The sequence below is a fragment of the Hemitrygon akajei genome, chromosome 15, assembly GCF_048418815.1.
Source record: "Hemitrygon akajei chromosome 15, sHemAka1.3, whole genome shotgun sequence".
Taxonomy (NCBI): domain Eukaryota; kingdom Metazoa; phylum Chordata; class Chondrichthyes; order Myliobatiformes; family Dasyatidae; genus Hemitrygon; species Hemitrygon akajei.
In genome coordinates, this window is record NC_133138.1 from 72,777,860 (window position 1) to 72,791,233 (window position 13,374).

The 13,374-nt window shown below is 40.4% G+C and overlaps 1 protein-coding gene across 5 annotated transcripts in view; it reads right to left on the minus strand.

Annotated features, from left to right (window-relative positions):
* The window catches only part of fam193b (family with sequence similarity 193 member B), a 100,203-nt gene extending 87,588 nt beyond the window's left edge, over nt 1-12,615 (minus strand). For 4 of the 5 annotated variants that reach the window (XM_073067742.1, XM_073067741.1, XM_073067740.1 and 1 more), the window contains exon 1: nt 12,315-12,615. In XM_073067742.1, the coding sequence (XP_072923843.1) occupies nt 12,315-12,509 (195 nt within the window). In that variant the 5' untranslated portion in view covers nt 12,510-12,615. The remainder of the gene's footprint in view (nt 1-12,314) is intronic. The other variant, XM_073067746.1, reaches the window with a different exon arrangement.
* Nucleotides 12,616-13,374: the final 759 nt, after the last annotated feature.

Sequence of the window (13,374 nt, forward strand, 5' to 3'; positions counted from 1 at the left end):
CCCACGGGTATTTTCTGAGCAATCTTTGTTTTATGTCTCAACACAAGATCACGTCTATTCATAAATCGGGTGCACCAACTTCACGTAGCTTTGAAATTTTCACTGACCTCACGGTGTTTTTGTCCCATTCAACGTTTGAACTTGAATCATTTCTCTGGCAACAATGTATTCAGATGATCGCTGGTGATTCACCCACTCTAAAACTTTTTCTTCCAGTTCTGGCCACTGGCATGATTTCCTGCAGTTTGCACATTTCGTCTTTGGCATTTCCCTCAGCGTGTCCTCTGCCTTTCTCCACTCTCTCACTCTCTCTCGATTACACTAAACTTCTTAGCAGCTGCAGAATTATTTGTTCCTTCAGCAAAATCAACAACCTTCAGCTTGAAGCCAGCATCATATCGCATTTGTTTTAATCTTTTATACACATGGTGGTCGCAAACTCAATACTGAGTACACGTACACTGATCCCACCACCCTGTATTATGTTTTAACGAGATTATGATGGGCGCTAAATGGCTTCACAGGGGTTACATTTCAGAGGATTCTTTTCCATTGGAAACCTAATCCAAAATTTCTCTCCCTGATTTATTTATTAAGAATTTGCCTATAATGCTCTACAATGTGTAGGCCTGTTTTCTTAGCAGGTACTGGTTCACAAAATTTCCAGGGTCCGGATCTGGCAAAGCTAAGTACCGGCATGTGAGATCTTGTGATCATTTCTGGTTATGTCAAATACCTCTACAAAAGGGGTCAGCTTATACAAAGGTAACATGAAAAAGTCACTTTTTTAACCTTGAAATTGGGGGGTCGGCTTATTCTCCAAGTCAGCTTATACCCTGGAATATACGGTACGTACACTATAGTTTCACTTACCGGAATCAGGAAGACAGCTAGCACACTAATGACGGTGTGTTAGCTGAGTCATCGGAGGTTGGGGTGCTCGGCAATTTTTTCCAATAAGTTGCAGTTTCATCACATTCAAACACTTGCTGATACGAATAACCACCTTCTGTAATTATTTTCTTCAGTTCTGCTGGGAACTTTTCAGCAGCTTCAGTATCAGCCGAAGCACTCTCTCCAGTAAACTTTAAGCTATGAAGCTGCCCTCGCCTCAGAAACCGATCAAACCACCCATGACTACCTTTAAATTCCACTTTTGCAACACTTTCATCATCGTCGTCCAGTGCTTTCTGTTTCAGCTTATTAAAAAGACTGACTGATTTCTCCTTAAGTATAAGATAAATGGAACACCATGCTTTGTACACCCATCAGTCCACTCAAGCAATAGACTTTCCATTTTATCCATTATTGGATGCCGACTAAGAGAGACCACTTTGCTACGAGTAGACCCTATAGTAACATCGGCAGTTTTCAAGATTCTTTCTCTCTGCGTATAAATAGTACAAATGGTTCAACGCACAGACGATGTCCTTACTTCGTTCACCACTATCAAAATGCTTAATTATGTCTAGTTTTACGCTAAGTGTAACACCCTTATGAGCTCCTTTAGGCTTTTCTGATACCTTAGAACTTATCTTCCTAACGGATGCACAAAATAAATCGACATAAAGCACAGATACTCACAGGCATGTTTAAGCAATTGCCGGCTAGAATGCAGTTCCGGGGCAGGAGCTTGGCTGCTCGGGGCGCGCGCTGCCTTTTTTCCGTAACAGTGGAAACACCTTCTGTTAGCGAAAACAGGTAACTAATGTAGGTCTTTTGTAACAACGAGGTGTCGTAAAGCTTGAAAAACAGGGGCCACCTGTACTTCAATCCATGAGATGGATGTAGAACCAAATTTTTGAATTTAGAACCAGATTTTTGGAGAGTATAGAAAAGAAAGTCCCATCTCACCCGGTCAAATGCCTTTTCCGTATCAAGTGAAAGAATAAACTCTGGGGTACTAGATGCAGAGAAATCATATAGATTTAGACATCATATTTTTTAAAAGTACCGATTTCTTATAAAACCTGTTTGATCAGGTGAGATAATTAATGGTAGGATCTTCTCCATACAGTGTGCCAGGACTTTTGCAAGGATTTTGGTATCCATATTTGAAAGGGAGATTAGTCGGTAGAACTACATTCAAGGGGGTCTTTGCCCTTTTTCAAAATTAATGAAATAACTGACGCATTGTGGAGGTAGGGAGTGGGATAAAAAAAGACTTCAAAAACAGGTAAAAGTAATGGGGAAAGTTGAGTGAAAAATATTTTTTAAAGTACAGAAGGATATCCATCTGAGCCTGGGGACTTTCCACTCTGCATACTCCTAAATGCTGAGTCTGTCTCCAGAGTCGTGATTGCCTTCTCCAGATCAGCAACTACATGCAGATCAATATATGGGATGTTTAGCTTTTTAAATAAATCATCTAGACCTGATGGGGTGGTGGATAAATCTGAGGAGTACAGTGATTGGTAAAAACTATGGAAGCATGAGTTAATTTCTACATTATCTGTTTGCTTTATGCCCTGTGCATCCCGTATCTCAGGTATACCGTGATAGCCTTTTTCTGAGGCAACTGATGGGCTAGCAGCCTCCCTGCTTTTTCTCCATGTTCATAAAACTCACATTGCAACTTGGAGATAAGATATTCACCTTCTTGAGTTGTTAATAGATTGTATTCAGTCTGAAGTGATAAACGCTGTTTTGAGCAAAGCCGATGAGGGCGAAGAAACACAATTCGAAACAAAAAAAATCAAAGTCATTATAGTGCAAAGTGGTCAAAGTTGTCATAGTGTTGCTTAGCTATAGTGTTCAGAGCTTTGATGGCTCGTTGAAGAACCAAATGATTGAAATGAAGTAATTGTTCTGGCAGTGTGTGAATTCAAGCTTCTGTATCTCCTACTTGATGGTAGCTGGAAAAAGATGGCAAGGCCCAAGTGGTGTGGATCTTTGATGATAGACATACTTCTTAAGGTAGTGCCTCCTGTAGATACTACCAGTAAAAAAAGGTTGTAGAGAGTTCAGTAACAAGTCAAACCTTTTTACCTCCTAATAAAGACACTGGCATGCTTTCCTTACTATTGCATCTGTGCTGAGACTAGTACCTGTCATTTAATATGTTAACTGACAGTAATTTAAAAGCTACTGATACCCTCCACTGTTAATTCCCTAGTGTAGACTAGTGCTTAATCACCCTCCTTTCCGTTTCTGAAGTCAACAATCATCTCTTCAGTTTTGCTGACACTGAATGAGAGATCATTTTTGTGGCACCATTCTACCAGGTGACCTATCTCAGTCCGGTAGCTGATTCATTGCCACCTGTCGCTCATCCAACAACAGAATCATCAGCAAATTTGAAGATGACATTGGAGCTGTGTTTAGCCACACAGTTATGTACATAGACAGTACAGCATAGACAGGGGTTAAGCACACGGCCTTGAGGTGCACCTGTGTTGATGGTCAGCAAGAAGATTTTGTTACCGATCCCCTATGTTTGAAGTCTGATGGTAAGAAAGTTGAGCATCTATCTGCAGTGAAACCATGTCTTGAAGCTTGATAGTTTGGATGGAACGATTGTGTTAAATACCGAGCTGTACGTGATGAACATCAGTCTTATGTAAAAGTTCCTGTTGTCCAGAGCAGACTGAAGAGCCAGAGAAATCACAACTGCTGTTGATCTCTGTGACGGTAGGCAAATTGGAGTGGATCCCAGGTCATCTCTGAGGCCGGAGATAATTCACACCATAAAGAGCATTACAGAGTACTTCCAATACAGTTGATGCAAATGCTATCAGACAGAATAACCCTTCTGCCCATTGAGTCATACAGATCATCAAGCACCTACGAACATGAATCCCATCTTTTCATTCTCTCCATATCCTCATCAATCCCCCATCAATTCAAGTCTCATGATGAGATTTCTACCTACAAACTCACACCTCATTGTGAAGAGAGCAGAGCTCCTGGAGGAAATCCACAGGATCAAAGGGAGAACTTATAAATGACACAGACAGCATCCAAGATTAGGACTGCTGGAGCTGAAATAACAACTCTACTAGCTGCACCACTGCGGTTTTATGTTAAACAGAAATAATACCTGCGCTGGCACTAGCTTAATTTAATGGAGTTACCAAAGAGTTCACAAAAACAGACCCAACCTGAACCAGATAAGCTTTCTGATTCAATGTTAGAGCAATACCATTGCCAAATAACTACACACTGTAACTCAGTACCAGAAGTTGTTCAAGTTATTATGGCAGGATCTCAAAAATCAAAAGATGAGCAATATACTTAATTTAATGAACAAAATAATTAAAAAAAAGATTCTCCCATATCAATATATATTAATGCTGGTTCTATTTAGCTACTGACAGCACCCTTCAGCTAAACACAAATTCGTAAGCAATAGTCACCCTAACATTTGGGCAAGTAACCAGCACATCCTTCAGTTCAGTTTATGCAATATCAGCACATAAAAAGGTAATTACAACAGATTTTTCCTACTGTAAACAAACATAATGCCAAGTTGAGAGCCAATCATTCAAATTCAATAATAAAACAAAAAAGCAGCCAAAGTAATTGGAACAACGGAAGTGAGATTAGATGAAAGGTCACTGACTTGAAACATTCACTCGGTTTTTCTTCCAAAGATGATGAATACTTCCAGAAATTTTGCTTCTGCTTTAACTTCTAGCAGCAATAATATTTAGCTTTTTCTAAAATGTTGCCTTACCATTTTTCAACAACTATAGTTAAAAAACACAAATTATCTAATGGCATCAATTTCCTAGTATCATTTTATTATGATGAAGACAAGTACACAGTATTGTACCTGGGATATGAACCACCACTCACAATTATCCAAACTCCAAAGGGTTTAAGTTCTATTAAAGCAATGTATCAAATGGTTCAAAAATCAGGAAAAGGAGACAGCATACAAAATTTTATGGAATTAGAAATATTAGGATGATCACATCAGAAGGTACATCTTTTCTACATTAGCACCATGCAGCTGATGCACCTTTGCAACCAGTTACAGAATAACACTGGTGGAAACATTCTGTGGCAACTTTGTTAGGTGCCTCAGTATTATTTATTAGATACCATTCAGTGTGCTCGCTGCTGTAGCCCATCCACCTCAAGGTTCATCGTGTTGTACGTTCAAAGATGCTCTTCTACACATCACCTTTGTAACACATGCTTATTTGAGTTAGTCTCCTTTCTGCCTGTTTGTACCAGTCTGGCCATTCTCTTCTGAGCTGTTCCACCCACAGAACTGCCACTCACTGGATGTTTTTTTTTGTTTTTTGCTCCCCGTTCTCTGTCAATTCTAGAGACTGTTGTGCATGAAAATCCCAGGAAATCAGCAGTTTCTGAGATACTCAAGCTCCCCCATCCGGCACCAATAATCATTCCACAGTCAAAGACTCTTAGACCACATTTTGATGTTTGGTCTGAACAACAACTAAACCTCTTGACCATGTCTGTATGCTTTTATTCATTGAATTGCTGCCACATGACTGATAGGTTACCTAATAGGTAGGTAAACTGATAGGTTACATGACAGGTTACCTAATGAAATGGCCACTGAGTGTACATGGTAATCTGGCTGATTTCAGTGTGTCTTGCAAACAAAAAGAGAAAATTCTTAGTGAAATTTTAAAGTAACTGCTAAACCAATGACCAGACACATTAAATGACTATTCCCCATAACACAGAGTTCTGATGACATCTTTCTGAAAGATTTATCAATTGACTTGAACATTTTCCCAAAACCCTGCTGCCTATTATATTCTAAATCTTATCAAATTCCATTCACCAATCACTTTAGTACTAGCGTCTTTATAACAATGCCTCAATTTTAACATTCTCACCATTCTATTAAAATTTCTCCATAACTTCCTACCTAACTGCAGTCATTCCAGTTATCATACCTTTTGTGTCACAAATTCAGTAGGTAGCTTGGGGACATTTAATTCCTAAAAGCAACAATCACGTGGCCTTTTTTTTAGGGTGAAAAGGGTACGAGATTCTTGACTCCTCATGTGTTTACTGCAAATTGATATTATAGTCTTTATTATAGTGTATTATAATAGATATTATAGTGTTTACTGTAAATTGATATTATAGTCTTAACTGCAACTCTGACTTAAATGAATTCCTTATTTTGGAATTAGATTCCAGTTGAACAGACTGGAAGTTATCAGCTGAAACTTTTATGAACTGACCTTTTATCTGCACATTATACAATCTATTGGTGCAAGTTCTAATCAGCTATTTTTCCTTGCATAAATAAGATGGTAAAAAGAAAGAAGCACAAATACTGATTTGTCATATATTGGTTTTAAGTCATCTCTGGCAGCAATTTCAGCCAAGGCCAAATGTCACTCAAGAACACCACTCCTCCTGTATCAAAAATATAATAGCAAAGCAGCTGAAATTTCTTTTTATTAACTGATGGGAAAGCCAAATCCAATGCCTCCAAGAGCAACTCAAACTCTGGTCATCAGCAATGGCTAAACCAGACTATGCAAAGTCCAGAACCGAATTTGATCCTGAGATTAGTGTCCAACTCCAAAGGCTCTTTACAGCCTGAACAAACCGATCCTATTCCTACATCAGCTCATCTGCTGCTGAAATACTTCAGATTTTTTTCAATACGCTTCAACTAACCCATCCTTTTCCAGCTTCCATCAACATAGGTTTATCCAAAGTCTACGTCCCAAGTCTCATCAATTCTATTTGCCCATCACTTCCTCGTTAATGCTCACCACCTCCCTATCTTCTTGATAGATATTTTGGTGATCTCCCAAATTGTTCTTACCTAACTTGGCCAAAAGAATGGCAATTACTTAGCAAGGAACTTGAAATGTTTAACTACGTGAAGACAACATACAAATACTAGTTTTATTGTTGAAGTTCCACTCCAAAGATCAATGCCCCAAATCTTCTCTGATATTTCAGTGGAATATCAAGACTGCACTTCACATTTTAAACTGAGTTTCCAAATGGGCACAAACCAACCAATGGTACAATTCTGAACAGTAAAGGAGTTATGTCTGGTCTTCCAGTATATATCTAAACTACAACAAAGTTACAATAAACTGACAACCAGATTTTTAACTCATATGATGGACATTGCTGAGTATTATTTGGTGGGAGCATTTCGTCCATTCAAAGGTGGGGGCATTGCAGAATATTCTGTATCAAAGCATTGTGCATTGGAGCTTCCAATACCTGCCTCAACCTAAAGAGCCAGTGTCCCTCGCAGCCATCAACAATTGTTCTAGCAGTTACAGAATCAGCAGTGTCACTACCTGCAAGCTCAGGTCCTGCTTGCCCTCAGTCACACTGAACAAATGCAGAGCTAACGACCAAATACACATTAGATAATGAAGCTACAGGAGAAGAAAGGCGAAGCACAAAGGAAGTTTGAAATTCATGCTGAGATTTCAAGCATGAGAAAAGTCGGAAAATTTATTTTTGTTTCTTTCTGAAATGTGATTTAGTGGTGATCTGTGGATCATTCAGAACAAATGGACAGAAAGATACTCAAAAATCAGGAGTCATGAAAATTAGGTTTACTAAAAAGAAAACCTAATGGGAAATTAGATTTTTAAACTCACAGTGATTAGGATGTGGAATGTGCTACAGGATTAGTTAATAGCCTAAGAGAAAGCAGGAGTAGGCCATTCAGCCCCAAAGTCAATTCCATGATTCAATAATGAATCAATTACAATACTACCTTTCTTGTAACAATCCAACGTTCTTTAGTTTTACTTAACTTTCCAAAGCTTATCAATCCCCATCAAGAATATACTGAAAGACTGAACCATCAAGAACTCTTCGGTGAAAGAAGCCCAAAGATCCACTACCTCCTGGGTGAACACACGTTTATTCTCAGAATTCCTTCCTTAGGTTGATAAGCTGGACATGAACGAAATATTCTTAGTTCAATTTTATTAACTAACTGTAGCACAACAAATCGCTTCTTGTTCTCAAACCCTTTTTGCAAAAATAAGCCAACATACCATCTACCCTCCTTGCTAAAATTATACATGCAATGTGTACTAAATATCCAGGTCTCTCAAAACATCACACCTCTCAATCTCTCATCACTACTCTGCTTTCTTATTTTTTCTATCAGAGGGAATGAGCAGAATTTTCCACGATATCCTTTCCTTATGTTCCAGTTGAGACAAACAGTGTGGATGCTTTCTAAAGTAAACAAAGGAGGAGAAAGTTACACTGAAAATCTAAGTGAAAGTGAAGCATTCCATCCACATTGAACAGATGGGGCAAACGTTTTTTTTCCCCGTGTTACACATTTTAACTTGATTTTAGACAATTAATATCACGTCAAGCAGCTTTGTGGTGTTTCTGTGACAAGGAAGGCAGCCATTTCTCTCATCTGTTTGGGCGGCTCTGGGGCATGTCAGGTAGTGCTGCTGCCTCACAGCTTCAGCAACTCCCTTCAATTCCGACCTACAGCACTGTAGGATTTCCTGAGAGCATTTGGGTTGCCTCTAGGTTTGCTTCCACATCCCAAATTTATGCTGACAAGTACGTATCTTGATTACTGTAAAAACTGTATATTCAATGTACATTTGACAAATAAGCTAATCTTTTATTTTAATTACCCCTAATTCAGTTTGATGATAAGGGAATAAGGATGTAGTCGATGGAAATGAAAAAGTCACAGGAAAATAAGCAGAGAAATGGAAATGATATAATTCACTTATGGTTAGCATAGACTCAATGGGCCATAAAGTCTTCACCTACGTCGTAAGAAAATAAGGAAGCATTTTGCGGATATCTACAGCTACCAATTGAATTTGGTCATTAAAAAAGTTAACACTGAGGCGCATCGTGGATGTTATATTCACAACACAGATGTTATAGAACAGAGACTCCAAAAAAGTAGACACAAGATACTGCAGGAACTCAGCAGGTCAGGCAGCGTCTATGAAAACGAATAAATAGTCGATGTTTCAGGCTAAGACCCTTCTTCTTGGCCTGAATCATCGATTGGTTATTCATTTTAATAAATGCTATCTGACCTGCTGAGTTCCTGCAGCATCTTATCTTGTGTATGTGTGTGTTGATCTGATTTCTACATTCGGCAGACTTTCTTGTGCAGATCGTGAAAAAGGAAGCAACACACGAAGAACGGTGGAACTCAGTTGGTCAAGTACCTGGACAATGAAGAAGTCTTGACCCAAAATATCAACAATCCATTCCCCCCCCCCCCACACAGATGTTGCCTGACTTGATAAGTACTTCCAGATTTTTGTGTAAGACAGACTCCAGGCAGACTGAAGGGTTGAAATAAAATTAAAATATTAAATGGTGGAGACCATGACAAAGTAGGGAATGACAAAATGTTAAACAAAATAAAAACAAATGATTTTTTTCCCAGCTGACAAGAATGTGACATAGCCAAATGAACAGAGGAAAAAAAAGACAAAACCAAAACCAACCTGCATCTGAAGTATTGCTTTCAGCTTTGGCTGCACCATTATAGGAAGGATGTGGAGGTATTGAAGAGGGCTCAGAGGGGTTTATAAGGATGCTGACTGGATCAGAAGTCAGTGCTATTAGTAGAGACTAGGGGTGGACAAACTAGGGTTGTTTTCTCTAAAGTAGCAGATTGAGGGAAAACCAAACAGAAGTTTATAAAATCATGAGGCATAAATAGACAGCCATTATCTTTCTACCCCAGGATCAAAATATCCTATACTAGAGAATGTGCATTCAAAGTGAGAAGGGGAAATTCAAAGGAGATATTGTGGGGCAAGTGTTGTTTTGCATAGAGAGAGGTGGGTGCTGAGAATGTGCTGCCAGAGGTGGATGGAGACATTTAAGATGCTCATAGATAGGCAAATGAATATGCAGAGAATATGACTATGGGCGTTGTGCAGACAGAGGGATTCAATGTCATTAGCTTAACTGTTTTGACACAGCACAAGAACAGGTTGAAGGGCCTGTTTCTATGCTTTACTGTTCTATGTTCTACATCACATCAGTAATATGCGTTCACACAACATCATTTAGGAAAGCCAGGTTTCAGACACAAATCTGCACTTTGCAAAGATGAAGAGAAAAAAAATTAATTTTATTTAATTTATTGAGATACAGCACAAAGTAGGCCCTTCAAACCACTCCACCCTGCAATTTAAATTGTCCCTTATCACATTACAATTTGACCAATTTACCTACTAGCCAATACATCCTTGGATTGTGGGAGGAAACCAGGGCGCCCGGAGGAAACCCACACGGTCACAGAGAGAACGTACAAATTCCTTACAGGCAGCAGTGCGAAATTAACCCAGATTGCTGGTACGATAAAGCATTGTGCTAACCACTATGGTAAATATATACTGTTGTGCAGGCTTAAGAATGGTACATGAAGGGAGAATGGACTGCAATAAATGTACTGGGATACTTTGACAGACTAGATACCGTCACAAACGATAAAAGGATGTGTATTTGACAACTGACAATCTGCCAAATATTCTTTGTCTAAATGTTCAACATTCAAATAAATGTGAAAAGGTACTCTATTTTCAAAGCATAATGGAACCAGACAGCGTGTCCAAGATCACAAACCCTTAATAGTTTTACAAAGAACTTGAATACAATTGGTGATTCCAAAATCAAATAAAAACATCAACATTTTCTGATGCAAATTAATGTACTGAATATTTCTAAACTGTTTTATATCTACCATCATGAATTATCATGTTCAATTGAACCAGAAAAGCATTTTAGGCTGTACTCAAGATGCACATTTCTGTTGGAAACAGACTACAACTTGCAAAGCAACGACTATTCTAATGAAAGGTCATTTACTGAAATGTTAAATCTTTGTCTCCCTAACTGATACTGCTTGGTCTGATCATCTGCAGCTTTCTGATTTTATTTTCCGGTTTCCAGCTTCAACATACAAAGAAGTATTTACAAATGCATTAATTCAGCCGATAACTAACAATCTTTGGCAGCCATGCTCAAGTGGATCAAACACATAAAAATAAATAAAAACATTAACTAACCTTTTTCACCAAGCTACATTTGTTTCAACAACTATTTGCTCCAACAGACAGGAGTGAAGTTCTAGCAGTTTGGGTCCAATCCTAACTGTGTGGAGTTTGCACGTTCTCCCCTTGACAGTGTCAGACCCCTGTGTGTTTGATTTCCTCCTACATTCAGGAGTTAATTGTGAAAGGTTAACTTGTTACTGTAAATTATCTCTTGTGCAGACAAATGTAGGTGGTCCAGGATGGAGTTGACGAAAATGAGAAATAATAAAACTGCCATTTGAAAGATGGGACTGAAGGGATTCTGAAGCACTGGCAGGAATTGGATAGACTAAAAGGTCCCTTTTTAAATGAGAGGAAAAGATGAGAAAACACAAGTCTTGCTCATTTTCAGGGAGATCTTCAGGAGCAGTGTGTCAGAAAGGCAGCGTCAATTATTAAGGACCTCCAGCACCCGGGGCATGCCCTTTTCTCACTGTTACCATCAGGTAGGAGGTACAGAAGCCTGAAGGCACACACTCAGCGATTCAGGAACAGCTTCTTCCCCTCTGCCATCCGATTCCTAAATGGACATTGAATTTTCGGAAACCACCTCACTTTTTTTAAATATACAGTATTTCTGTTTTTGCACTTTAACCTATTCAATATACATAACTGATTTACTCGTCTATTTATTATTATTTTTAATTTTTTTCTCTGCTAGATTATGTATTACATTGAACTGCTGTTGCTAAGTTAACAAATTTCACGTCACATGCCAGTGATAATAAATCTGATTCCATTTCACATAAAAACAAAGGCAATGAAAATAATCATTGTGATTATAGACGCCTTATTTTGTGATGTTTTGTGTAAGACATCCTTTCACATGTCGAAAAGATGCAAAGACACCAAGGGTGCACTTGAAGCTGAGACAGTTTCTTTTATACTTTACAGAGCTAGAGTTCACACACAGAGCAGATTGCCACCAGTCATCGGCACAATATCCTCTATTTTTTTACACTGGGCTAACAATCGAAAGGCCATTTAAGCAGTACATACTCTTACAGATGCAAACGCCGAAGTGGCTGAAAGCTGCAAGATCTCTATCAGGGAGCGGAAAAACCCGGGGCTTGACCCCTGCCGCAGGCAACTTAATGGAGATCCCACCACCACCACCACCCCCCCCCCCCACCGCGCTTCTCGCCAGCACCTGACAGCCCGCCTAAGCTCCGCACTCCCACCACACTGAAAGAAATTCAAACATGGCCTAGGGGTCTGCTCCCTCGCCGTTATGAACCGCCCGTGCAAGCGCACAGTCCTCTGATCCCCAACACCGGGATCTCCGGGCTTTACCTGCTCCCTGGCCGCGCCTGGGCCTGTCCCGGTCCCCGACTCCGGCTGCTCGCCGTGCGCCGGGCTCGGCGTCCCCTCCGCCGGACTGGGGCTGCGGCTCTCTCCGGCGACCGCACTGGCGCTGCCGTTGCTGCCGGATCCCCGTTTGTTCTTCTTCCTCCGGCCGGCCACGCGTTTCTCCTCGGCACAGTTCATTCCGCTTTGCTCCAGCTCCGATCCGATCCGATCCGATCCGACCCGCTCCCGGTCGCTCCGAAACCGTTCGCGCTCCAGGGAAACACACTCCAATATGGCCGACAACGGGGACTGCCCAAGGGGGGGGGGGGGCACGATGTCAGCCGGAAGCAGGCAAAAAACACCTCGTCTATCACAGGTACATGCACACAGCGGCACCCACCATCTTTCATGCTGGCAGAGGGCAAGGCGAGGGTTCCGTCAAGCAGCAGTTTTCATCCGCGTCTGGTTAGAACTACGTTTATGTAGCGTCCAGTTCTATCCTTTTCAGAACCTCCCGGCCTGTTCTGTAACCCAATGGACTACTTTTGAGGCGTATTTGCAACTGCATTTCAAGAATTGCAGCCACTTCGCACACAGAGTAAACTGGCAGAACTCATGGAATTGAGTCACTGAAGTTACACTGTGCTAGTTACACTGTTGCTTCACGACTACAGTGCAGTCGTGACCTCCGACGTTCTCTGTATGCAGTTTGCACATTCTCTCTTTGTTCGGTTTCCCTACACACCCCAAATACAGCATACCTATGGTCCGCCTGCTCTTGCCTCATCCCCTCCCCCTGACCTCTTTATACTGGCTATATCCCCTCTGCTCTTTCAGTCCAAATGAAGTCTCAACTGATCCTGAGTTCCCCAGACAGCTCGATTCTGCTCCAGATTCCAGAATCTGCGTCTCTTCTATCTACACGAGAGTTGATCAGTTAATTGGCCACAGTGATATGCTCTGAGTGTGTAGATGAGTGGTATAATGTGGGAGCAGTTAACGGGAGTATAGGGAGAATAAACAAATTTATCCATTGAGTGTGTAGCGGTCCGACGATCCTGTT